Source organism: Hyposmocoma kahamanoa, unplaced genomic scaffold (genome assembly GCF_003589595.1).
Source record: "Hyposmocoma kahamanoa isolate Upper Pololo Valley unplaced genomic scaffold, ASM358959v1 224, whole genome shotgun sequence".
Lineage (NCBI taxonomy): Eukaryota > Metazoa > Arthropoda > Insecta > Lepidoptera > Cosmopterigidae > Hyposmocoma > Hyposmocoma kahamanoa.
Genome location: NW_020653743.1, coordinates 2,738,379 through 2,766,261, shown reverse-complemented (window position 1 = coordinate 2,766,261; position 27,883 = coordinate 2,738,379). Strand labels below are relative to the sequence as shown.

The 27,883-nt window shown below is 37.4% G+C and overlaps 2 protein-coding genes across 2 annotated transcripts in view; both read left to right on the top strand.

Moving 5' to 3' along the window:
• LOC113228257 lies at positions 1–27,718 on the top strand. Its single transcript, XM_026461523.1, has 5 exons — positions 1–200; positions 18,405–18,579; positions 19,002–19,080; positions 26,051–26,182; positions 27,617–27,718. The coding sequence occupies exons 1-5, from the start codon at positions 152–154 to the stop codon at positions 27,716–27,718; spliced, it is 537 nt and encodes a 178-aa protein (XP_026317308.1). The 5' UTR covers positions 1–151.
• An 18-nt stretch (positions 27,719–27,736) lies between these two features.
• Positions 27,737–27,883, top strand: part of LOC113228256 (fibrillin-2-like) — a 40,992-nt gene continuing 40,845 nt past the window's right edge. Inside the window, exon 1 of the mRNA XM_026461522.1 lies at positions 27,737–27,749. Coding sequence (XP_026317307.1) covers positions 27,737–27,749 — 13 coding nt within the window. The remainder of the gene's footprint in view (positions 27,750–27,883) is intronic.

Below are 27,883 nucleotides of genomic sequence, written 5' to 3'. Positions count from 1 at the left end.
TCCCGCGCACCGCGATGTTCGAAATAAGGATTCATGGATCATTCTTGAATTAAAAGTCATCCTTTGTTTAATAGGACTCTCTTAGCGAAATCGTGCTTTTTGTGTTTAAATGGACAAGTGATTTTTTGTTTTTGTTTGTTTGTAAGTGACAATGTTGATAGTTTTGTGCATCTTTGCGTGTTTAGGACGAGGTGTTCTCGGTAAGTCCAATGATGACAATATTAATTAAAATCCTTAAAATAATACAATTATAAAAAGAACATTGCGTTTACAGTCACTTCTTATATTTCTTATGTAAAATTACACACCTCTAATAAGCACAAAAATTAATTTAATTATTAATAATAAAGAGGTTTAAAAAAGAGCATTTTTTTTTTTCATTTTTAGCTAACCGTAGTACACAGGCACCCAGTTTGAGAGATAGGCATACTTTCGTACCCTTTTATGCCTCTTTCCTAATAAAGTTACCATTATTATTTTAAACATATTTACATGGCATTAAACAGTAAATACAGTTGTGATGAACTGATGATTTGACCTACCACTTCTAAACCAGAGAGTCGTGTTTTCGAATACGGGCTTGTATCTCTGAGTTCTGAGCATATTTTTAATTTGAGGATCATGAGCTTTTCGGTGAAGAATGACATCGTCAGCAACTTGTGCACATCTGTTAAGTAATTTAATGACATGTGTGAAGTTCCCTGTGGGAACTAAATAAAGCCAAAGTCCTCTCGTTGTGAGAGAAGGCCCAGCAGTGGGACTATAAATATAAGAGATATCAAAAACGCTTAAACTGATCAGCACAATTTCAAATGTTCAAATACGATTTTGCTTGGGTCGAGCGACAGGGACACTGGCTTTCTTTCAGAATTAATTTTTTTACAACCGAACATAAGGCCACTTGAAAAATGCACATCGTATAATGTTCTGTATACTTCAGTTGATATAAAAAAAAACATTGGTATGTGTAAAGTACGTATTGAATAGAGTGGTTTTCTTGAAAAAATTCGAGGTACGTTTGTGTTTTTTTTCTATGGTAAACATTTATAGGAATCGTGTTTTTACACTGTATAGAAATCAGATCATATCCTTAATTTTACTAAATTTTTTTTCCAAAGTAATTCATTTAATTTTAATTGAATCAACCAAAGCCATTTGAGGGTGAGACTCCTAGGGTCGTATTCTAGAACTCTACTCAATGCTCAAGTCAGGATTTGAGTATGATTTAAAGCACTGGAAATCATACTCAAGTCCCTTCCATTAGGGTCGTATTTCCAGTGCTTTTGTTTCCAGTGCAATCCTGACTTGAGCATTGAGTAGAGTTCTAGAATACGACCCTTAGACGTAAAGAGGCTTTAGTTGACCTACTTAAGGGGTAACAATAAATTTACAGATAACAAAACTACTATAAGTAAAACAATAAGATTATCTTTTAATTGAGTGATAACAAAGTGATGTTTACTTTTAAGTAAGTACAAAACATTGTATTTAAAGCAGTTGTTCGAAAATAAAGTTTCTTTACGAATTTCATATTATAATAATAACGCACTCAACATAGCCCCGCACTAGGGAAACCCTATATCGCGGGTGCCGTGGACTCACACATAGACAACCACAAATTACACCCAAACTCACGAGAGAAATAAATGTAGGCCATACAAATATTTATACCGGCCTGGGAATCGAACAAAATGTATGGGAGCTTTTAACGTTAAAATTTCAGATTTATCTAGTTTTATTTTCAAGAAGTTATTTATTTGATCATATATCGTCCAGGAAAAAAACTAAAACACAGTAACAAGGACAAATAAAAGTTACTGCTTATTTCTAACAGAAATTTCTTCCTGCAGACCAAAATACAGGTTACAATAATTATAATAACGAATTTACGTGCACAACATAACAAAAATTATGTAAAAGAAAAACGATATCAATGACATTAAATTATTAAAACTATTATAAATACTTACATAAATACATATTTCATATCATAATATCTATAAAATGGATGGAATAGAGGATAAATAATGCTCCGTAACTCGCATTTTAAAGATAGCTAAGGATTTACTATCTTGTACAGTAATGGGAAGTGGGTTCCAAAGAATGATTAACTATTATCATAATTGCAATATTATATGATCTCAGTGATGTGTCAATGGAATTACAATCGATTGCATCGACTTATGCAGATGTCGGATGCGGATGCAGATATTTAAAAATATGCAGACGTCTGCGGCATCCTTACTACAAGCGGCTAATTTCAAAGGGTTCTAAACATCATGTTTATTTTTCTAAAGTAACGTAAAATGATTTAACGAAATGTGACAGCCTTTGTACAATAAGGTTTAACAAGATTACGTTTCAAAATTAGATTACAGTGAAACGGTTAAACGTCAACTGTAATTAGATTTCGGTGGGAGAATTTGGAAAGGTAGCTGTACTTCACTGGACAAATTCTTTCGTAAGCTCTACTGTTACTAAAGTCTTTGTATCTTTGACGATCTTTGTATATGAATAAATACAAAGTCAAATTAGATTTTTACCACGTTTAACTAATGTCATATGCCTCCATCAACAAATTCATAGGCATAACACACACACAGAGAGAGAGAGAGAGAGCCAACGTCTTTTTAGATACGGTTCTGACAAAGCGACGTTTCTCTGCCATGACTTGCAAAACTATTTATTTTAATAAGTTATATGTGTAATATACGTTCCTTTTCTGTCATAGATTTCTCATAGATGGCGCTACGACTAAAAAGTCGTTGAAAGACCAAGTACAAAGACACGACGCAAGCACATAGAAAAATTCGTGAGGTCCGTTGGTTCGTTCCGTGGCTTAGTTGGTATAGCGTCTGGCACGGTATGCAAGAAGACGTTTTTTTCGTTCGAATCCGACCGGATCGAAGGAATTTTTTCTGAGTGTTTTTTTTAAGAATGTTCGATCTTTGTATTAATAATTATAACAAACTAGTGGAGTAATTTCACAAAAAAATAATTGAATATCAATTCAATAAAAATTTAATTAATACGTTCCTTTTGTTATAAAAAATTGTTACTTTTAAGTGGTTCAATATAATTATAATTATCGTGTTAGTTTCAGTGGATCCTATAAGCTGTCATGGAAGTGAATAAAGTTTTTATCTATCTATCTATTTTATAAATAGAGGGAATGGTACACCAATAAAGAAAAAAAAAAAATCTACCGTTAGCTTATCTAAATACAGATAGAAAACTTTACCGAGGGCCAAGCCCTGGGGCATCATGAATAGGAACCTGGCATCGTTTCCTCTTTAGGTAGCTAAACTTGTTCTTTGGCAGTGGTAACTACCAGCTTTCTGGTTACCGGACGCTTCAACGACACAAAATGAAAGCTTCTTAGCAAGGAGCGTCACTAATGGCCTCCAGGGGCTAAGTTATTTTTAATTACACTAGGTGACGTGATTAAGTAGTGCGCCTATCCATTACAGTTGCACTGAAAGTTAGAGCTTAAAAATTGCAAAGATCTGTGAGACCTGCTACGCCTGTTACCCTGGATAATAAGTCGATAAGTCTGTATGTGTCTGTAATTTCACCAACACCCTAAGGCTCAGTTTACATTGCCGCGAAACGTTATGGAATGGAAGTGTCAAATTCGCTTCGCTGCGCGAGAAGGCGCATCGCAAGGTCCTGGAACATTCGCGAGTTTTCTCGCAACTGCGTCTTGACGCTATAGTAGGTCTTCAGTTGTTTGGTGTGAGATCTTTTATATAACCGGGATGGTGGACTTGTATACTTGCATTATTCTTAGAATTTTCGTCGCTCTCGTTTTTTTCGTACCATAACGCGCTTAAAGTAAGCTTATTATAATGTTAAAACTATGACGTTTTATTGGCACTTTTGTGACTATTCATTCACTCAGTTCGTACTATGACGCGACTTTGACATTAAAGTAATATTGCTCTTATGTCAAATTTAGCAATCTTAACACGGATGCAACGGAAACAATGTTATTTTCAGTTTTATTGTTTTAATTTGTAATGATTAAAAGTTAAGTTGAAATTATTTATTTACGTATATCTCTTCAATATTTTGTTTATTTTTTATTTAATAGCACATACGAAATTATTTCTCGTTAAATAAAATACGCCATGTTTATTTCATGAAATTATGACAGCGCTATCCATATGCTCCTTGGCGAAACTAACAGTTGACACAACGTGACAGTCATGAAAATGCGGAAAAATAATTCAAAACAACCATTGACTTGCAATTATATGGGCGTCGGGTCCGCGCTAAAAAGTGTCCGAACTTATAGGGCGTTAAAGTCGTATACAGAGCGTCATTCACGCTTTAGTCTTCGTTGTTCGACTGACAGCGAAGCATGCAAAATTAGACAGTACTGCGATGACATTACAATTTAAATTCAACGTTTTAGCTTTTTCATATTCCTTTACATGTCACTACGTTTAAATAGGTGACTTGGGACATTTTTTTCGTGGTTTTTGTATTAGACCCGTCGTCCATTTATTTGCAAGTCAATGAAAACAACGTAATTTTAATAGATTTCATTATTACATACCTATTTTTCTTTTTTTGGCAGTTAAAATTCTCTGAATATAAATAATATTAAGTATTTTAACATTGTACTACGATAGGACGATTCGGAACATCAAAAAATAAAGAGATGGCATTATACAGTTGATATAGCGTTATTTCTTTCCCATATTTAGTAAGCAATAGAAAATATTGGGAAAGCATTACATTTTTCAGTCACTTTAGCAATAATACATTACTTGGTTGATAGGTTTGTCATGGTACGAATATGAGTAATATTATTGGTTGTACCATCGGTCAAACGCGGGCTAAATAAATCCACCCCCGGGCCTGCAAGGAGCACGCGGGGGTGTTGGGGGGTCACGCGAATGACGGAATTCGCGATTTCTCGCCGCGCGCGCTTTGGGCACTGCGACTCGGAACGACGGCGGAACGAATTGTGCGCGAGTACCTACTTTTTCTTTAATACAATAAGTGTAATACAGTTCACTAGTTTTATTCAACTGGATACCCCTTGTAAGCGATAGGGCTCTAGTTCCCACTAATTAATGGTATAATGGTATGCTTACATTGAAATAAGATTGTTTTTGGAAAGGTTATGGTAGGCCCCCTGAACGCAGTAATGATTACATTACTGCTTGGCGGCATAAATAGGTGAGATGGCAGTACTACCCTGGATGAACTCGTTCACAAAGAGTCTACTGCTATTAAGTATTTCCACCGTATAAGTCTGATCAAAGATGTAAGGCTAGTTAAGGTTGGTTTATTGATACAAGTATTACATTATAGTTATTACCTTTTTTAATATGTTTCTTGCCTTGGTCGACATGCCTTCCAAATAAACACTCATCCTTGTTAACTTAATGGGAGGAGATTTCTCGCTGTCAACTATCATGGACGCAATGCTGACGATACAATGCTCGTCAGCGAGAGGCGCTAGGAGGCAATGGTCTCTTTTAGCGAGAGCGTAATTTCGCAGAAGTAGGCCACGGAGCGGCTCAGAGCGGATGATCCCGTCGTTTACGCGCTTCCAAGACGGCGGACCATTATCACCAAGTCTGAGGGTGCCCTTACACCCCGGGCCACGCTGAGCAATCCCCCGAAACGTCTCAGTTTTATCCACAAGCGAATCCTGGGGCGTCTCTCTATGGTGGCGGGGTTAACCGCTAGGTTTTAGTGGGTATGTAGAGGGTACTTACCGCCTGGGAGTCCCACCACATAACCAAGCCGAGCGTGGACTAGCTCTGAAGACGTTCTGAGCTGGCTGAAGAGCTCTGCCGCCGCAGTCGCCGGTTTTGGTATTCTACCTCCCTCTCTGCGTCTCTGACATCATTCGAAAATGCAACGTAAGCTGCTATAGATTTAACCAAGTTTGTCTGTGGTAAATCATGGTTTTAGTGTTTTTTTTTCAATTATTATTTAAAAATAGGATATATTTGTCGAATATAATATTTATGCTAAATTTTAATAGAGTTAAATTTGAAAAACGATTTATTCTAAAATGAATTTAACAGCGTTGTAACGATCCAAATGTTCCGTGGAAATCTAATTTCTATTTATTCTTATTGATGCAATGATCGTCATATTCCACCTTACCTATTTCTGCCACCAAGCAGTAATTGGAACATTACTGCGTTCCGGATTCGAAGGGTAAGGGTGCTGGTGAAATTACAGGCACATGGGACTTGTCAACTTATGACTCAGGGTGTCGGGCGCAGTGGCAATGCCCCTCAGATCTTTGTGATTTAAAAATCTGAGTGGCACTGCAATTGTTGGGGACAGGCGTGTCGCTTGCCACCAGTCACGCGATTTATTCATCCCGTCACTTAGTATTATAAAAAATTTAACAATGAGAATAATTCATTAGATCCGGCTGGATTCGAACCAGCGTCTTCAGCATACCAAGCCGACGCTCTCTCAACTAAGCAAAGGAACGAACGTTCCGTTTTCGAAATTCCGAAATTCATTCGAATTTCCCTATATATTTGTTGCAGATGTTTTTTTTAACAACTTTTTGCCTTAGCGCCATCTGTGAGAAATCTATGAAAGTTTTTCTTCACTCACTCAAATATAAATACATTTGTATTTGTTCATTATTATTATTCTAATAATATTTTTTACATTAATGACTTGTTTATATTGTGTATTATGTTTGATTTCTTATTTGTATTTAAGTTTTTTAAATTATATATTTCTCCCGACACAATCACTATTGTTATAATTATTAACACAAACCGTGCCAGAAAAGTCGTTGAAAAACCAGTTGAAAGATTCGACAACAAGCATATAGAAAAATTCGTGAGGTCCGCTGTTGCATCAGTGGCTAAGTTGGTATAGTGTCTGCCACGGTTTGCTAAGAGACGTCGTCGGTTGGAATCCGGCTGGATCGAAGGAATTTTTTCTAAGTGTTAGATTTTGTATTAATAATTATAAGGAAATAAAATAATTTCACAAAAAAATAATTGAATATCAGTTCAATAAAAATTTCATTGCAGTTAATAGCGAAATCTGTAGCCACGGCTGGTAGCTGTAGGTATCTAACTGAGTGACGAAATACTTTCATAGATTTCTCATAGATGGCGCTACGGCTAAAAAGGCGATGAAAAACCAAATACAAAGATCCGACAACAAGCACATAGAAAAATTCGTGAGGTCCGTTGATTCGTTCCGTGGCTTACTTGGCATAGCATCTGGCACGGTTTGGTAAGAGACGTCGGTTTGAATCCGGCCAAATCGAAGAAATTTTTTCTAAGTAATTTTACGAAAAATAATTGAATATCAATTCAATAAAAATTTAATTACAATCACTATTGTTAAGGAAAGAAATAAGTAAATACCGTCTCGTTTCCACCATCGCACCTCCCGCCAAAGGAGTAGAGCCTATCCACATATCATTGACGTCTATCATGTAAGACCACATGAGCATCACGTTCATTCCTGCCTCGAATCTGTAAGACATGGAATGGTCTCCCTTCTTAAGTATTTCCTTTGCGCCATGACATGGGGTTCTTAAGCAGATCCACCTCCCATCAAGAAGCCAGTTGCACGTTTGCTTCCTACTTTACATTAAAAAAAACTTGCAAACCTTTTACATGTACATCTGTAGTACTTAATTTGTATCTGCTACTTACTGGCAAGACTTTTATGTGTTTACACACGCTAGTTGCCATGCCAGTTATCCTCATATTTTCCTCAGTTTCATTAAAACTACGTGCCTTTTCAAAGTAGGTAAAATATAATAAATAATACATTTAGGTCATAATGCAGTCGCGACACATTTATAAAAAGTTTTCCTCTACATATCGCTGCCAGCGTTCTAGTTCTAATGACATTGATTCATGTTGTTTATTTCTAAATATTTATTTAAGGAATTTACATCAAATACAGTTATTAAGTGGAGAGTTAATTGTATAATATATAAGATAGAGTTAACTGTTTAAGAAAAATAAAATCGCCCACATCTTGATACTTGTTGTTGTACTTTGTAACGCCTTAGCATAAGTGGCGTAATATATCTTAAGTTCCATAATATGATGACGGGATGAACAAGTCGTGCGCCTGGTGGTAAGCGACACGTCTATCCATAACTGCAATACCGCCCACAGCTTTAAATCGCAAAGATTTGGGGGGCACCGCTATGTACTGCGCCAGTCGATCGTTTATATTTGGTGTAATTTTATCACCACCTTTACTTTTCAACAAAGGAATAATGCTCACGTTATTGCTAGCTGGCAGAAATAGGGGAGGTGGCAAAGGGCAGCATTTCCCTGGAGGAACTCTTTCACAAAGCCCTACTACTAATTACTGTCTAAAACATCCTATCGAATATTGAAAACTTAGATTTTCACGATCACTTGTCTACTTATATCTCAAGGTGTCAAGCGCCAAGGCAGAGTCCTTCAGATCTTTGCGATTTAAAGCTGAGAGTGGACAGGTGTGTATTTAAAAAAAAGTCAATATGTGACCATTTCGTTTGCATGTAGAGCGGTCGCGAGACTGTTTAGTGTCAGTAGAACTCCTCGTGAAATATTTCTTCCAGGGAAGTAATGTGAGCATCACTGGGTTCCAGTCTTGAAGGGTAAGGGTGCTGGTGAAATTACAGGCACATGGGACTTGTTAACTTATGTCTCAGATTGACGTGCGCGGTGGCAGTGCCTCTCATGGTCTTTGGGATTTAAAGCTCTGAGTGGCACTGCAACTGATATGGACCGACGTGTCGCTTAGCACCAGGCGCACAATTTGTTCATTCCGTCACTTAGTATCCTAAAAAAAGACTGTCCCTTTAACATAATTTGGGAACTGGAGAGATGTCGTTCATTCGGCGTCAAGTGGCGAAATGAGTACGGCTCCGGTACCTATCTGGAAAATAGGGAGGGTGCTGTACATGCACCCGGAGTGGCTTACCTAAGGCAGGCTGATCCGGGGTTGGGACCTGACTTAAATAGTCGCAATGCAAGCGTCATAATGCCCTCCCGCATAACCAAGAGGTTGATAGGGAGGGACACGATAAACAAACGTTATGTAGAAAGATATGAGACTGTCCCCTTAACAATGACAACACAATAAGCGATGTTTTGCACAAGCCCATCGTGTCCTGGAAACAAGTAAACCTTGGCTTATTATGAAGACCTTGATAATCAAGACAAACTCGTACGTGAACGTATGGAAGATGCAAATTGCATGACCCACAAAATGTTATTGCAAAATCATAAACAAACATCGCTGAGTAAATTTATCAGAAGTTGCCTTTCTATTGTAAGCAAGAATGTGATAGTAAGTTTAAACGAACGACAGGACAAAGGGATTGTATAATTAATCATACATTATCAATGTCACTACGCCAATATCTAATACTTTAAACAATAGTTTGCTACACGCACAGAAATCTAAATTAATTTTATGTTAGTTTCTGTTGCTGTAATGTTCTAAATTTATGGGATATAACATTTTTTTTTTATTTAATTTATTTATTTATACTCTGGTTACACTGACCCATAACTTCATTAGTTTTTCGCCATTTTTCATTGACTTACAATTATATGGACGTCGGGTCCGCGCTAAAAAGTGTCCGAACTTATAGGGCGTTAAAATCGTATACAGAGCGTCATTCATGCTTTAGTCTTCGTTTGTTCGACTGACAGCAAAGCAAACAAAATTAGACAGTACTGTTTATGTACATGTACATTACAATTTAAATTCAACGTTTTAGCTTTTTCATATTCCTTTACATGTCACTACGTTTAAATAGGTTGATTTAGGACATTTTTTTCGTGGTTTTTGTATTAGACCCGTCGTCCATTTATTTGTAAGTCAATGCATATGGCTCATTGTCTTCATGCAAAGTATTTTCTTCATCTTATATTTTGTCACTTGCAAGCAAAGCAAACGTAGTTGTAATGGCGTCGGGTTAACCGGTCAAATATAATTATTAGTGGTGATTAACAAACTCATACGTCCGTCGTACTACAGCCGTGCTCTTTAATTTGGTATAATGTTACTAACCGGCCATAAAAGGTTGCGAACTCCTGAATTTTTAGGCTACTTATCATAGGAAACTTGTGATTTATGATATTAAACATCTTTATTTAAATATTTAATCTTTGCCGTTTAGATTTAAGTATTTATTAGTTTTTAATAGGCAGTTCGAAATGTTTTCTATTAGCTGAACATATTATCATATATATTTCAATATGGCCATACAAGCGTATTTTGGCGGCAAATGAAAATTTGTTCTAATTCGACTGAAAATCGGTATGAGGGTGGGTTAGACAAAATAATTTTTTGAGATATCTTATAGAACTCTAACCCAGTTTTAGAATACGGAATTTTTTTAATGATATTTCAGCTTTGTATCGCTAGGGTAAGTTCCGATAAGCCAAACACGTTAACTAATTTTAACTGTTTTTAAAATAGAATTTTGTGCTCTGTCTTTGGTCAAACATTCGTTTTGTTATTTAAAACGAATATTTTGACCATTTGTCATTTTGCCGCGTTTTAGTTTGTGGATGGCAATATAGGTGTTTGATAATAATTTGGGGTAAATATTTGTTTGTCGCCATTTTTCAATATGGCTGCCATATAAACTTTTTTGGCAGTGGTCCTCTAATTCGACTAAAAATGGTATGGCTTCAATCATAAATTTGGAGTAAAAACTTTGTTTCCGCCGTAAAGATTTCTAGGATTGTCTGATAATAATTTGTAGTCAATACATGTTTTTACAATTTTAAATACGGCTGCCATTAAAGAGGTATTTTAATTTTTGTAGACAAAGTCGCAAGTGCCAAGGCCGTAGGCCGACGGTCAGCGGAGGGCGAAGCTCGAAGCTTCCACACGCCTCCACACGAGTACAAGATCTCACAATCGTTCAAATACTTATACCCAATGTAGTGGAAATGAGATGGTTATATATAATAGCATTGTTGTATCTCGACCGTCCCTCTATTAGATTTCTTTTTATTGGAAGCTATGCCAAATTGAAGTATTTAGGAGGAAAAATGCCAAACTTTTGGTCCAAATTAGGAAATTTCCTGTATTATGAATACCAGAATGACGATAAGTCTGAAAGCAATACCCAGAATACTAAGACCAGAAACAATTTAGAAATATTCGTTTCTCAAATTGACCCAAATCGGGAATCAAACCCGAAACCTCCTCATCAAGCACCCATAGCACTAACCGCTGTGCCACCGAAGAGCATAAGCACATCTCGTAGTCTGAACCCGACCACGCGCCGCAGTTCGAGCCCGATCCCACCATAGGTGGGTTATAGGGTTCGTATAAACTAACATACGTAATAATATGTATAACGAACCACTATTTATTTATTTACACGTTTAGACTACGACGTGTTAAGCAATGTGGGTGTCCGGTAACCGACCTTGGAAATGTCGGTACATGACAGACACCCTTTAGCCAAAACTCCTCCTTTATATAGGTTGATAGATGTTGAGTTGGTTCTCTAACCACAAATGAATATTCCACAATATCCGCTGACTTTGTGGAGTAATGAAGCCGTGACACGTACAACAACGTCGTAGATGATTAGGGCCAGTTCGGGCGGTGCCACCAAGGTTTAGGTTGGTTTTTTTCCTTTCCACATTTTTGAAACGGTCCTGGTTAACTAGTCTCGATGTTACTGACACAGCTCCAGAGATGAGTTCTCGTTTCTTGTTCTTCCCGTTCGTAGATAATTGCCTGGGTGGTTGTGGAGCAATGGTCGGCCTGCAGCAGCAACAGCAGCGTAATCACGTCGAGGAGTCAACATGCTTAGATATAATATCATGTTATATACATATATTATATTATATATGAACATGGACAAGACGAAACTTATGTCGAATGTCCATGTCGCACCCATCCCCATAACCTCTGCTCTCGAAGTTGTTGACGAGTACGTCTACCTTGCACAAACCGTCCAATTACGCAGAGCCAACTTCAAGAAAGAGGTCAATAGCCGAATCCAACTTTTCGGGAAGCTCCGGGACGTCTTCTCGTTCTCAATACCGCAGTCTTTGAAGACAAAAGTCCTCGAGCAGTGCGTGTTGCCAGCGATGACCTACGGCTCTGAGACGTGGTCATTTACTATTGGCCTCATAAAAAAGCTCAAAGTCCAATGCTCGGCATTTCTCTACGTGATCGAATCAGAAATGACGAGATCCGTAGAAGAACGAAAGTCACCTATGCAGTTCAAAGGATTAACAAGTTGAAGTGGCAGTGGGCAGTGGACGGCCATTGGGGCAGAAAGGTTCTCGAATGGAGACCACGAACCGGAAGGCGTTCAGTAGGACGACTCCCTACTAGACGGACGGATGACCTGGTAAGGGCGGCGAGTGACCGATGGATGCACGCCGCGTCCGATCAACTAGTCTGGAAATCTTTGGGCGAGGCCTATGTTCAGCAGTGGACATCTTCTAGCTGATATGATGATGAAGATGATGATAATATATATTATAACATAAGGGCAGTGCAGTGAACAATTTAAGTGTTTTTGAAACTGATATAACAATATCCTCAAAAATTCAACAATGTCCTTTATTTATTAGGACTTCTTTTTTGAGCAACTACTCCATTAGTTCGATTCCCGGTAGAACCAATTTAGGAAATGAACTTGATGAATGAGTTAAAACCCGGACAGATTGATTAGATTTGAACCCTAGCCCGTCTCTGCTACTAACAGGCGATAATTGATCGTCAAAAGACAAGCAACCTTAGCAAAATATTTCGCAGGTCATCCAATTCTAAGAATTGAAGTGTTTATTTAAACTATAACAATCATGAATGTTTAATCCGGGTACATTATTCATGTCATTGTACAACAGAGATGACAGCGTTCCACGTATTGTGTGGCAAAGTTGTTGTATAGAAATAGACAAAACTGACTATTGTAAATCAAAAACATTGTTTTAAGTAACAAAAACATTAGTTTCATTTCTTTATTTTTTTAATGAATGAACGGCAGAAGAAAATGGCGCAGTTCGCCTGGAATAGGACGACTGTGATGAGATCAGCAAATTATACTTGAAATCGTAACATTTCTCGCTGTAATGCTTTATTCACTTTGAATCCCCGAATAAAATGACTCTTAACAATTTTTCTTTTACGAGCAATAACTGGAGTTTCTTAATCATTGTTCTCAAGGGAATCTGATTTATGAATGAGTAGAAGAGTTTATCAATGTGTGGATTTCAAGAGTAATTTTCTTACCTATGAAATACAATAGGGTGGTTCGCATTAATATTAAACATAACTCGTTGATGACTGAGTGATGACCAGTGGTCGGAATTAAGGGAGTTAATTTAGTCAAACTAAAGAATAACGTGGATATTCGGAAGTGATTATATTTCAATATGCGTGTTCTGCCCTGCTAAGCCGAAAGACGCTATCTCTGAGATACGCCCTTTTAGTTCTTTTTTATCATTCAATAGCTATAGTAATTTTGCATCTAATCATTGACTTACATATAAATAGACGACGGGTTTAATACAAAAACCACGAAAAAAATGTCCCAAGTCAACCTATTTAAACGTAGTGACATGTAAAGGAATATAAAAAAGCTAAAACGTTGAATTTAAATTGTAATGTCATCGCAGTACTGTCTAATTTTGCTTGCTTCGCTGTCAGTCGAACAAACGAAGACTAAAGCGTGAATGACGCTCTGTATACGATTTTAACGCCCTATAAGTTCGGACACTTTTTAGCGCGGACCCGACGTCCATATAATTGTAAGTCAATGCATCTAATGGTATTATAGAAATGACGCTATCTAACTTAAAACATTTCAGAAAACCACTAAGAAGTTTTGAAACATTTCTTTATAATCAAAATAGCGGTAATGAATCTATTAGTGAAAAAAACGTATAAATTTTAACGTCTTCAAAAGATTTATTTTTGAAGGTGCGAAATTACAATTGACAAAAAGTCGATTTTCTCAAAACTTACTCCGACTGAGATAGCGCTTTTCGGCTCATCAGGGCAGAATTGTTTATTAAAATTTGAGCACATTGGTGGCAAATTATAATTATTATTGATTAAGTATTTGATACAAATTATTGTATCGAGTTCTTTGGTTTTCGCGATAGTTACACGTAGGAAATGAAACTATTTTTCCGGATTTAAATCGCGTGTATATGTTTTTTCAAACAAACCGACGTTTCGGGTCACGGTTGACAGTATTTTGAAAAAACAAATACACGCGATTTAAATCCGGAAAAAATCATTTCCTACAAATTATTGTCTTAAAAATAATATTTGTAGCGAATCGCAGCGGTAGCGGTTTTGTTAATATTTTATAGTCTCTTTAAGTTTTAGTTTTATATTTAAATTCTAAATTTAAACGTAATTGTTTTTGGCGCCTTTTCTTGACTTTGTGTTGCTGTTTTACTTTGATAGCTACGTGGTGTTTTGTAATAAAAATTAATTAACTTTAAGTACATTTGCTTGACCCTGCTCACTCGTTGTTAGCACCCACCCTTTAACCCATTGATATAGTCCGCTACAATATTGTTACAACGTGACAAAATAAGGGCCATATATTCCTGGTAACACATTAGCGATACAGCTCCTTTAGATATCAACTCCCGTTTCCACTGAAATATAGACAGGCCAACTATTGACCTGTGTGTACGTCTCCGTATATTCCAAAAAATATTCTGTATTTATTATAATAAAGATAATTTCTCTAACAATGCCGTGCTGTTCTATTCGGTGGTGTGGGAAAAAGAGCAAAACATCTAATTACAAAACACACGGAATCACATTTCATCGGTAATTAAATATTAAATATGTAATTTGGCAATTTTCGTCAATTATATCAAAGCTCCAGTTAACTGGTCGATTTGTAGTAAAACAATTGACGACACCCTTCAATTGTTTCGAACTCGGGCTAGCCAATCGGAGCGCAGTTGTCACAGTAGTGACATGGCAGAATGGTTTTCAAACAAATTAAATGACATTTCGTCTCTATTTCTGGTTATATAAGTACTCGATGTTGCGTTTATAGGAATACAACTACATTATTATTTTTAAATTATTGAAATACTTTAGCCGTTTAAAACATGAACATGAAATAACATATATTTAGGAATGTTTAGAAAATAAACAGTGAAAAAAAAAATTAGAAGCATGGGTATGTCCATATTAAGAAAACTTTCATACTTTAGGTAGATCAACCCTCCCTCCCTCAATTCCGATCACTGGTGATGACTGATGACCATCTCAGTCAGCCGTTGACATGGGACCTGTAAAGGACCCGAAACGTTAGTAGCAGTAGAGCTGCTTGTGAAAAACTTCATCCAGGGAAGTACTGTCACCTTACCTATTTCTGCCGCCAAGCAGTAATGTGACCAATTGCTGTGTTTCAGATTTGAACTACATTCGATTCATATCAGTTTTGAATCCAAAAAGTGATGGTCCGAAATGTCACAGGGATCATTTTATCTCTAGGTGTAGTAGCGACATTCGAAGTGGAACCGAGTTTTCTTGATTTGTATAGTCTCGGATTCGAATTGGATGCGGTGTGCAAGTGTGTTGGTGAAACTACAGGCACATGGGACTTTTCAGCTGTCGGTGACGGCCGCAGTGGCAGTGCCACTCAGATATTTGTGATTTAAAGCACAACTGTTACGAACAGGCGCGTCGCTTACTTACAGTATAGTATAAGGTTTTTCTCAGACCTTAGTGCTTCCGGTAAATTGTTATAAATTTTTGGCGCCATTACAAAAATACTTTTCTGCATGAAGGTAGTTTACAGGCTTTCAAACGAAATTGGTCATATCGTCTTCGCTTCAGAGTTCGTGTGAACAAGTGTGAGTGCATTCGGACGTACACGGCAGTTTCGTAGATATAAAATGAAGGAACACTCAGTAGTCGAAGATCTTTAAAATATGGATAAAATTTAAAGATCTTCGACTACTGACTCTTCCTTTACTTTATATCGACGAAACTGCCGTGTATGAATGTACATAAACTGAAGCACCTTCTTCTTCTTTCCAACAAAAAATAATGACCGAAATGGGTTTACAAATCGGAGTTATCGCGTAACATACATACAAAAAATCTCCATATTGAACTCCTTTTTTGAAGTCGGTTAAAAAACAAATATACACGATTCAGATCTTAGAAAAAAGTTCCATTTCATATGCGTAACAATTTCAAAAACTGTTAATTCGTTTGAGATTACTAACCAGTGATATTGACAAATACAATAGTATAGGTACTTGGTAAAAACATGGTGTAATAATAATACAACATTAAGTAAGAAGTAACGATGGCCAACCGGACGGGCTAGTTAATCGGAATTGTTCTGCCGATCGCCTGCAGGCAGGCTTAAACGACTGACCTACATCTCCTGTAGAATGCACACACCACACAAACGCTTTGGAGAAAAATATACACAACGCCAAACGCCCATCGCTGAGAAAACGCTGGTGCATTTATATACTCCAAAACTGAACTTCGACACGCTGCTCCGACTACATCGACATTACTTTACTCAGATACTACGCTACTTCGACAACCCAGACGAGATTCTTAAAAAAAATCTTTATACTCATCGAAGAATGATCATCATTACAAGCAAAATCATGATGTAGGAAAAGGTGTCTATATCGATAAATATAATAAAAAAAACGAACAAAATGAAACACTTAATCGAAAAATTATTTAAAATAAAACTATTAACTTACATACATTAAATAGTATATTTTTTATCGAGGGACTAATGGCGTGTTTCCACCGGCGAGGCGAGACGAAACGAGGCGAGACAATTTTTAAAACTTGTTTGGCAAAATATCGATTCTCTCCTAGCGCATCTTCGGTGGAAATGGTCGGAATTGACGAGGATGGACGAGACGAGATTTGAAATATTTGTTGTTGTAACCATGAACCGTATTATTGCCTACATAGACTCTTTATTAACTCTGCAACGGAAACACGATTCACGATTACTCGTACGATATCGCGCAAATTCTTATTATTAACATATTTAATAATAAGAATTTGCGGGACATAATACTTAGGAAGCCGCGTATTTATCGCTAGACGAATTGAACAGCACTGTGTGTTCATTATTCAATTCTCGACTCGCCTCGTCTCGGCTCTCCTCGCCGGTGGAAAAGCACTTTAAGAGCATACACGGCGTCTTCGTAAGTTATTTTATAAAACTACCGTTCTTTTTTTAGTTTTCATTTCTGTTTAAATTTTAATGATTATGCAAATATTATATTATATAGTTATTTATATTAATTTATTAAGATTGTTAAATGTCACGATATTGTTTTTCTTTCGTTATTATTTGTGACGCGCTTTGTCTATGCGTACGTTTATTTGTATTGTATAAATAAAATTTTATCTATATTTTTAAGATTATGTTTGTATAAATACTATGAATAGAGCAACACTCAAACAAACCCTTTAGGTTTAAGAGTGCCAAGTACCTAGATAATAAATTAATAATAATAATAAACACGCACAGACAAAGCGCGTCACAAATAATAACGAAAGAAAAACAATATCGTGATATTTAACAATCTTAATAAATTAATATATGTCTAACACGTTAACTAATTTTAACTGTGTTCAAAGAGAATTTTGTGCTCTATTTTTTGCTGTTTAAAACGGTAATTCGACCATTTGTCACTTACCCGCGATTTCGTTAGTGGACGGCAACGTTGCTTAAAATCGCTTGTAAGGTAAATGTAACCGCTTTGATACGAACCCATGTATACCCGAGGTTTAAAGAGTGTCTATATTTTCCGAGGGCTTACATTGGGCTTTTAGTCTTGAGGTGAAAACTTAATTTTTGACTTTGATCGCGAGAAAAGAATGGCCTTGTCTTGTTGGATCTTTAAGATACTATACCCTAAAATGGACTGTCACATTAAATTGTTCTAATGCGTGCTGTTAAGCTCAAGCAAGTGTGATTTCACCCTGCATTTGGCTCGTATTATCAAGACGGATGACATGGGTCATGAAGCTATTAATGTTTTTTTAAACCGTACCACGCTAATCTATTACTGCTCATACAACATTACCTGTATACTGTGTACGAGCCCTGCACGCCACCTTACGGTAGGATCGGACAAGGCCGGGCTTAGATTACGGGATGTGCTTATGCTCTTCGGTGGCACAGCGATTAGTGCTATGGGCGCTTGGTGACTAGGTTCTGGGTTCGACTCCGGATTTGGGCCAATTTAGGAAACGAACATTTCGAAGTTGGTTCTAGTCTGGGTATGCTGGATATTGCCCTCAGAGATTGAGTCGGAAAGAGTAACTTTATATATATAATAAATAAATAATAAGAAATATTTCTGCAAAGTTTTCTCAGGTTATTTGGAACTTGTTTGTTTCTAAATGTTTTTTTCTGTCCCCAGGTTACCTAGGTGATGACCTGGCAGAGACGAGCCAGCTTTGCTGCAACCAGGGCACTAGTTACGCTCGCAACCACTCATCTGAAGACTGCTCGTCTTCCATCCCTCCTGATGTGCCGAAGCAGTTTGCTGCGTTGTGCATTTTTGCCATGGACCAGTGTTGCAAGGAGTACTTCCAGTAAGTATTAAACTATTGTATTTACTAGATCTTTGGACCATGCTGATGCTGTGCGAGTTGAGGCTATGAAACTTTCAGACATCGAAACCGCTGGATTAGTTTACTACAGCTACTATCACAGTTTGATGACTGGCATTTTCCTTTGAGGTAATATCGCCGAAAATAATAAAATCTTTGGCCTGCAGAAACGTGCAGTTAGAACAAACATAGCGTCAAAGTACATTTATGAAAATGTAGTTTAAATTAAGAAGAATAGTACTATTTTTATGAAAAATAGTGAAGGACATAACATTAATACGAGGAATAAAAATATATAATACAACTTTTGCGTAGGTATTTGGATGACAAAAATTCATGATAATGACCGGTTTAGCTCTTGTAGGTAATCACAGTCATCATCTTATGTTTTTTTTTACTTTCAGAAAGAAACGAGATTGTGACAACGGGGTCGAGATAGCAACTTCAAGGAAAAGCTGCGATTCCACACGTGATTCCGTCAAGGTAAGAGTACAGTCACTAGCACAGAACAAATAATAGGATATAGAAGTTACTCTAGACCTTGAAGACATCTGATCATCTCATAGTTTGCAAAATTACTTAGATAAACCAACGGTCACGCCGACTAGTGACCGAATTGTTGGTCACTTTAGATACGAATATAAGTACCTACACGATTTAGATCTGAATAATTGTAACCTTTTTATAAAAAACCTCAAAAGTTCGTGAAATTACGTCTATTTGCCAAATTTTATTGTAACTGGAAAGTGCGCGAAACCAGGTTCACCATTTGCCGCCTTGAGAGGTGGAATATTTCCTTCAAATTTAAATGAGATGAATACTGAGGTATCCTTTCTTTCCAACAATAAAAGAATCATCAAAATCGGTTCACAATTGTAAGGTAATCTATCACAAACTCAAATTTCTTTTTTCCGAAATAACGTTTGTTCGAATTTTCATTTAGAAAACCGAATTATAACGAAACCGTTGTTCTTTCAGGATATGTTGGATGTTTATCGCAAAGACACGATTGGGTTCGGTTAGGTTAGGTTAAGGGTGACAGCTGCCTCGAAGAGACGGCCCAGCACACGCTGGAGGAGTGTCCTGCATGGGTTAAGCAGCGCGGTGAACTTGTCGCCGCCGTGGAGAGCGAACTTTCTCTCCCAACCATAGTTCGCTCAATGGTTGAGAGCAAAAGGTCGTGGGACGCAGTCCAGGCATTCTGCGAGGAGGTCATGGTGAAGAAAGAGGCGGCGGAAAGGGAAAGGGAAGATTCAGCCCCTGACCCGATCCGCCGTCGGAGAGTGGGTCGCAGAAGGAGAGCTATGGCTCTCCAGCTGCCGACATAGGCGGGTAACGGGAGGCGAAAGCCCCCGTGACATGGGTCCATGAGCGGCAGACTTAGGAGAGTCCGTCGCTCGTTACTGGTGGACCCGAGATGGCGGCGTATGTATTCCGCGTCTGCGACTCAAGATTGTTGACGGGGAGACAAGAACTCTCCCCGAAAAGCGAGATGGGGTTCGACGCCGAGTCGGATCAATCACCGCCGGAGTCGCGGAAGAATGCGTAAGCGTCCCCGTGCCTTCGGCACATGGTGAGAAGATGGAACACCGTCAGGTTTTAGTCGGTAGGAGTCCGACATAACCCTTCGCCTTCCCCGGGCGGAGGGTATCCATGAGGATTTCCTGACGTAAAAAAAAAAGGTTAGGTTAAGGTTGGTTTAAAAGAAAAAATATTTTCCTCTCAACATTACTTTCGAGGTTATGAAAATTCGAGCAAACGTTACTTCTGGCAAATGTCATTTCGGAATTCTGATAGGTAACCCTGTTTGTAACAATTGTTGTTATACAAAAAAAAACTATTTCATTGATAATTTAAATGAATAGATAAGCCATATGCCACTTTTTTCAATCAATTTGTTATAAATATCGTCAGAAAAATTTTGTTGAAATTCTGCCGTCCACTAATTAAAACGCGGCTAAGTGACAAATGGTCAAATATTCCTTTTAAATAAGCAAAGAATAGAGCACAAAATTCTGTTTTAAAATATTGGCGGACGGCAGAATGATCCCGTGTGCGGCGCGATATAAAAGTTACGTTAACTGTCAAAACTACCGCAACGAGCAGGTACTTCACTCAGTCAAACGTAGACCTGTATTGAAATTTGTTTTCTAATTATTAGTAAAAAATAATTTGGATTAGTTAGGGCTATCTCTGCACCCCCCACCACACCCCGGACACTCCATATAACGGTCGAAAATTATTTTACTACTACTACATACAGCAAGGCACTATCTGCATACGCGCAAATGTGTGCGTGAAGTGGCAGGGTTACCGATCCCTTGCTCGTATTATTACGTTATGTGGTCAGAGCGGCAATCTGTTATCTAGAATTCAATTATAGAATCCTAATAATTACACATGTTCATTACGTATGTATATCGATATAATATTAAATTTTTTAATTAATTCACTGTCTGGAATAATATTGAAGATTTATTTAAAAAATTAAAAGCACTTAAAATGTTATATTTTGGACAGGTTGTTCATTTATATTATTCATTTATATAGGTTTATCATTACCTAGATAATAATTAGGTATATTCACTACGCAATATTTTATCGGCAATACAAATTGAAAATTCGAGAATCCTCTAGCTCACGAAGTTATGGCGTCTTATTATTTGATATAATAAATCTGTAGTATATATCTGCAATAAAAAAAACAATAACTGAATGAATCTCAGACATAAGTTTTTTTACTTACTTCGTTTTATCTCTCAAAAAACGAAACAAACCCTCCTTTTATCCCGTTTAGATGTTAATAAACAGCCGTACATAGCACAATTCACGACCATTATAAACAGTAACGTAAAATGATGTTATTAACCTACAAATTTCGTAATGAAAAAATGAAAAGTATGTTCAAATATCAAAGCCGTCTTAGAGCGAAAACGGGTCGCCGACAGCCTTGTTCTCGTTCAGTCAATGTGACCGTCAATTTGCGGGGCGTGGTGCGGTATATAAAGCTAGGGAGGGGCGGAGAGTGTCCGTTCTCATTGCTTATCTGTTCTCTGCCTCGACGCTACGCCATTGGTCAGGATGGCGTGCTCAGTGGCAGTATCCCTCAGAATTTTGCGATTTAAAGCTTTGAGTGGCACTGCAACGTTATAGGCAGGCGTGTCGCGTACCAACTACCAGGAACACGACATACCACTCCCGTAACTTGGTATCATAAAAAACCGTATAATGTGGGTTGTGTTAATAACAGGTACGGTGACAATACTTCTTTGAACAACTACAAGTTTGCGTTACTCTTCTTCTTCTTCTTCCTTAACTTATCCCACACTAGGGGTCGCAGTTTCTCAAAATCTACAGAATAATGCTTTAGTGTTTTGAAAATATCGGCTCAAGCTGGTCAATTTTTAATTTTACCACCACGGCATTCCATGTTAAATTTTAGACTGCATTTACTGAATTCCAGTAAGTTTGAGTTGCTATATCTATATTAGAAACTAAGTTTGTGTAGGACGTACACGTAGCACATGTTTTTTAGTTTGAGCTTAAGCAGCTTCGCTACCCTTGTTGGCTGTAAAGCCTTCGAAACTCCGCATGCGTTTGGTCCGCTGTTATGTTTTCAATATCTTGCTGTTTGGTATGGAGTGTTGGATCTTGACCCCAGCATTATGCTAAAAACTGAAGGCCTTTCAGATGTGGCTGTATAGACGTCTGCTAGTACGTCTCCCCTATCAGCCGTCACTTCCATACTCACACCTTTCTTATCCATGTCATTTTACACATAATCAATCGGTATTAGATGCAGACGGCCTCCGTGGTCGAGTGGCTAGCACACCGGATTTCGCGGTATCGGCATCTCTGAGGTCCCGTGTTCGATCCCCGGCTGGGTCAGTGTAGAAAACTAACTTTTCTATATTATCTCTGATTTGGGTGTTTGTGGTACCGTCGTTGTTTCCGATTTCCACAACACAAGTGCTTTAGCTACTTACTTTGGGATCAGAGCAACGTATGTCATGTTATCTAATATTTATTTATCCATCTTTTCTTTGGCGTTCCTTTTATCCCTCCACATTCATATCTTACACTCTTCTGGTCACATGACATTCTTCCCTCCGAATGACATGTCCGTACCACGCTAACCTATTACTCCTCATCTTTTCCGTCACTGGCGCCACTGTCAAACTTCCCCTGATGTACTCATTCCTTATCTTATCCCTTCTCGTCACTCCACACATCCATCTCAACATTCGCATTTCCGCTGCATGTACAGTTCGTTCATCCTTCCTTTTCATTGTCCAACATTCTGATCTATACAGTATGACAATCCATACAAGTTTGCATCACTCTTACACATACATATATATATAGAACATAAAAAATAAGCTCACAGTAACGGTGTAACGAAACATTGTGTGACCAAACATTGTAACTAGGTAATTAGGAATCTCAATCTTATCTCTCAGAGATAAAATTCTCAGATACACTTATCTTGTGTCAACTCTATTATTTACGCGAGAATAACTTATATTGCATTAACATTCATTTTAGTTTCCTCTTTCGACGACATAATGAGCCTTGAATGTAGTTGACATGTTATTTGCTTATGGCTTTATATTTAAATGCGATTATACTTTAGGTACCTGTGTTGTGTGTGCTGGTGTCGGACGTATCATATCACTAACTGCCATGTCTGACATTCTTGTCGTCTTTGAACTGTGAACATTTGTCACTAATCGTCATTGTATGTCCTTTTCTATATAAATGATTTTACAATCGCACGATAGGCTTATAGGGTAAAAACTACATTATGACTGTCTGCAAAGCAGCCAATAAAACTCTTGGTTTTTGCCATGCGAGGGTTCACAGTTTCGTGATATTGGGGTGGCACTTATGCTCTACAATGCCTTTGTAAGAAGTAGGCTGGAATACTGCGTAGCAATCTGGAATCCTTAAGAGTATAAATACCGTCACCTGATTGAAAGAACTCAATGACAATTCGTTCGATACTTGTGCAAAATTATGTTTGGTTACTGTCCGCTGTTCTTTCCTTCCCTGTTTGTGTACGGAATGGTCGGTCTTGACACCTTGGAAATATATAGATAGATAAACACTTTATTCACTAGTATGACACAAATACAGATTGAATACAAAAGGAAAAATAAAACATTTTTGTCATAGCAGTGCAATGGCGCTGACTCAGCATATAGCCTAAGTTTCCTAAGGCGCTGGTTTTCACTCAGAACCAACGAGAAGTACTAAATCTAGAAGTTATTTAAACGACTAGGATGGTAATAATAAATTTAAATAAAAGCTAAAAATAAATTTATTTCCACACAACTGAATCTAACTCCATACTCGTACAATGTAAACAAATGTAAATGAAGCAAGGATAATATTTAAATGTAACTTTCTGCATACTTTTCTATATGTTATAGCATAATAAAGAATTAGATATCAAATTTAAAACTAGTCACTCTTTCACTGTTATATATTGATTTGGCAGTGGAGGAGTGATTTGGTTGTGGATTAGTAAATTAGTAGGTAACTAAATTTATAAAAAAGGTATAGCTGCAGTGTTTCATATAGTCAATAATTAACTATGTAGCAATATCTTATGGTTAATAATTTTCCAATGTTCTTAGTATAAACGGTAAATTTTTGTTTGCTTTTTTAAGTAATATCGTGCCATCTCATCCTTCAAAATGGTTCGAACTGCAAACCAGCGTTACAGCAATTGAGCTGTGACATATGCTGAGTTTGGTTCCATTTCAGCTCGTGACTGTAACTCTTTGTATACTGGCAATGTGTGATGCTGGCTGAATAAACGTTTCTTTCTTTCTTCTTTCTTAATTGTTCATTAAAATAATAAATGTCATAAAGAGTGAATAGTGCATCTAAAGTAACCTATTCTATATGTTAATGCATGTGCGGATTTGTATATACATATAAGTGTAACTATAAGTTAAAATAATCATTGTGAATATGTTTTGGTGTAATAAATCGAAGTAAAAAAGGTATATTTAGAAAGGCTACGAAGAAGAGTACATGGGGATATGAAAACTTATATTAATAATAAAATTTCAACAAATTAGACAGATTTTTGTAATGAGAGTAGGTGTTGACGGTAAAGTGCTTTGAATTGTAAAGTGTTTGGATGAAATAAGACTTAAAGTTCGAACTGTACTCCATTACATATTTCTTAGCCGGTTATAAATGGACAACACTACACCCCGTTACGAGTTACTGTGCAACAAGTGTGTCTGCTTGGTCGACGCCGATATCAACTGTTTGCACATACTTGCCGTGTTGACGCGCCCGCGAAATGTGATCACATGTTACTAAAATGTCTGATCGCTGAGGACCAGGATGCTGACATCTTTTACGATAGCATTTAGTTTGCTAAAACTAATTTGTAAAGCAAACCGTGTGCTTAGACCACATACGTCAAGTATGTATGTGGTCTAAGCAGTTTTTGGCATACCAGCAGGGTAACTTCTTTTGAGGAAATCGTTGCCCTAGAAATGGACTGTTGATAATATTTTTATATGCATAGATAATTTAAGAGAGAGAGAGAGAGAGCTCTCCTGTGAACCATTTTGTAAAAAACATTTTAACCCCAACATCTACTTATATTTTGAAAACTTGCAAATTTATAAAAAAATTGTTAGCTGTAGAGCTCTTTGTGAAAGTGTTCATCCAGAGAAGTACTACCACCTTCTATTTCTGCCACCAAGCTGTAGTGTGAGCATTACTGCGTTCTGGTTTTGATGGCTAAGGGTGCTGGTGTAATTACAGGCACATACGACTTGTCAACTTATAATGACGGGCACAGTGGCAGTACCCCTAAGTTCTTTGCAATTAAAAGCTCTAAGTGGCACTGCAACTGTTACTGCCAAACGCACGACTGGTTCGTTCCATCACTAGATATTATAAAAAAAACCACGTAGTACAAAGCAATTTGATCGAAAAATGGTACGAAATTAAACGACAAAAAAGTGCTCAAATTGAGATACAAATTGAGATAAAATCAAGCTTACCCTGCTCAGACGTCTTCGGATATTGGCAGATGATCTGGCATATCTGGTAACCGCTCCACACACATATAAAATTGAATATCGCTTAGTCTAGACTGCCTTTTAAAGGTCGATATCTTCTAGAGAATAGTAAGTAGTAGAGCTCCTTGTGAAAGAGTTTTGATGAGTGCTGGTGATATTACAGGCGCAGTCTTGTCAACTTGTGTCTCAGGGTGCCGAACGCAGTGATAGTTCCCCTAACATCTTTGCGATCTAAAGCCCTGAGTGGCACTGTAACTGTTATGGATAGGCGTGTCGCTTACCACTTGGTATCATAAAAAAATGGTGGCAGTACTTCCCTGAATGAACTCATTTCACAAGGAGACAAAACAGTAAAGTTTCTTCCATGTAATTAAACTAATGAATGAATAATATGTCTACAGAACTGCTGTGATGAATGTCTTCGAGGAACATCGACGAGTTCTACCGGCCTTGTGGAGTCGTGTCAATACACGACAAGGGGTAGCAGCGCTGATCAATTGTTGGCTGGTGCTGCTTTCGAGGAATGCTGCAAGGTATCAATATTATTATATTTTATAGAATACATTTCATTGGAGTTTCTATTATGTTGGAAAGTTTAGTCTGTCTAGACCATAAGTAACTCATAAAAGGGCAATGCTCGGCATTTCTCTACGTGATCGAGTCAGAAAAGTGGAGATCTGTAGAAGAACGAAAGTCACCGACTTTGAAGTGGCAGTGGGCAGAGCACATGGCTCGTAGAATTGACGGCCGTTGGGGCAGAAAGGTTCTCGAATGAAGACCACGAACCAGTAGGCGTTCAGTGGGACGGCCTCCTATTAGATGTATGGATGACCTGGTAAGGGCGGCGGGTAATGGGTATACATCGCGTCTGATCGGCTAGTATGGAAATCTTTGAGAGAGGCATATGTTCAGCAGTGGACGTCTTCCGGCTGATATGATGTCCTCAAGCTCTTTGGCTCACCAGCCATTTAGACAATAATAATTGAAAATATGTATTTTATAAATTAACTTAACACAAAAAATCACAAGCAAAAAATTGTGTGTAGTTTATATAGATAATTCAGGTTTATTTTTTCAAATGCGGTAGCACCTCCTGGACAGCATCAATGCCCTATTGTTTCCGAGGCCCCCCTAGGACTCTTCAGCGCCCACTAGAGGGAGGTCTACTTTGAGAACCTTTTTTTCGTAGCATGAGAGCTCCTTGTGAAAGAGTTCGTCCAGGAAGTACTGCCACCTTAACTTTTTCTGCCGCCAAGCAGTAATGTCAGCATTATTGTGTTCCGGTTTTGAACGGTAAGGGTGCTGGCGAAATTACAGGCCCATGGGACTTGTCAACTTATGTCTCAAGGTGACGGGCGCAGTGGCAGAGCCCCTCAGATCTTTGCGATTTAAAGCTCTGAGTAACACTACGACTGTCATGATTCAGATTCATTTATTTCTCAATTATAACATTACAGTATAAATTGCACTACATTTCAAAGTATAAGAAATTATATTGAGATCGTCAGACAAAATAAGAAAATTATAAGAAAAATACACAATAATTAGAAAATTAACAATTCATTATATAATATTGTTGTCATTAAATTACATATCAAATATCATTCTCCATCAAGGGTCGTCATAAGTTGATAACAATTGTACAAGAGTATGTCAATGCGGTAAAAATTAGAATAAAAATAGAAAATACTCAATATCGTTACAATTTTAAGTCCATAAATTCATTTACAGAATATAAAGGATTTTTCAAAAACGGTCTTTTAGCCGGCGCCTAAATGTTCCGTCAGACGGTTCATGGACCAACGTGTCGCTTACCACCAGGTGCATGATTTGTTCGTACCGTCACTTGGTATTATTAAAAAAAGTTAAAATATAATAGAGCAAACTGACTTTACTACAACTAGACGGCAACAAAAAAATGCTCACTTACATATGCAATAATAATGTACTTAATGTCAAATTTACAGAAGGCGTTAAACACGAATTCAGGAAATTCCAGCTTTATAGCACATGAAAGGTCAGCCGTTACTTCATCCAGAAAACCAAGTTCATCAGTCAGCAGTAAGTAATTCTATAAAATGGTAAAAATGGTAAAGTTTGGTAATAAAAAACAAAGGGATAATATTTATTATTTGATCCTCAACGAAATAATTTATCTATTGTGAAACTGCACTTTTTTAAATAAACGATTTCTTTTATGTCTCATATAAAAAAAATCGTATTTAATTGACATG

Excerpts from the sequence above, each read along its gene's own strand:
- LOC113228257 (XM_026461523.1), top strand. The coding sequence starts at position 152 with ATGTTGATAGTTTTGTGCATCTTTGCGTGTTTAGGACGAGGTGTTCTC. Across the intron at positions 201-18,404 it reads TTTAGGACGAGGTGTTCTCG|GTTACCTAGGTGATGACCTG; the intron begins GTAAGTCCAATG and ends TTCTGTCCCCAG. Across the intron at positions 26,183-27,616 it reads CTTTCGAGGAATGCTGCAAG|AAGGCGTTAAACACGAATTC; the intron begins GTATCAATATTA and ends TCAAATTTACAG.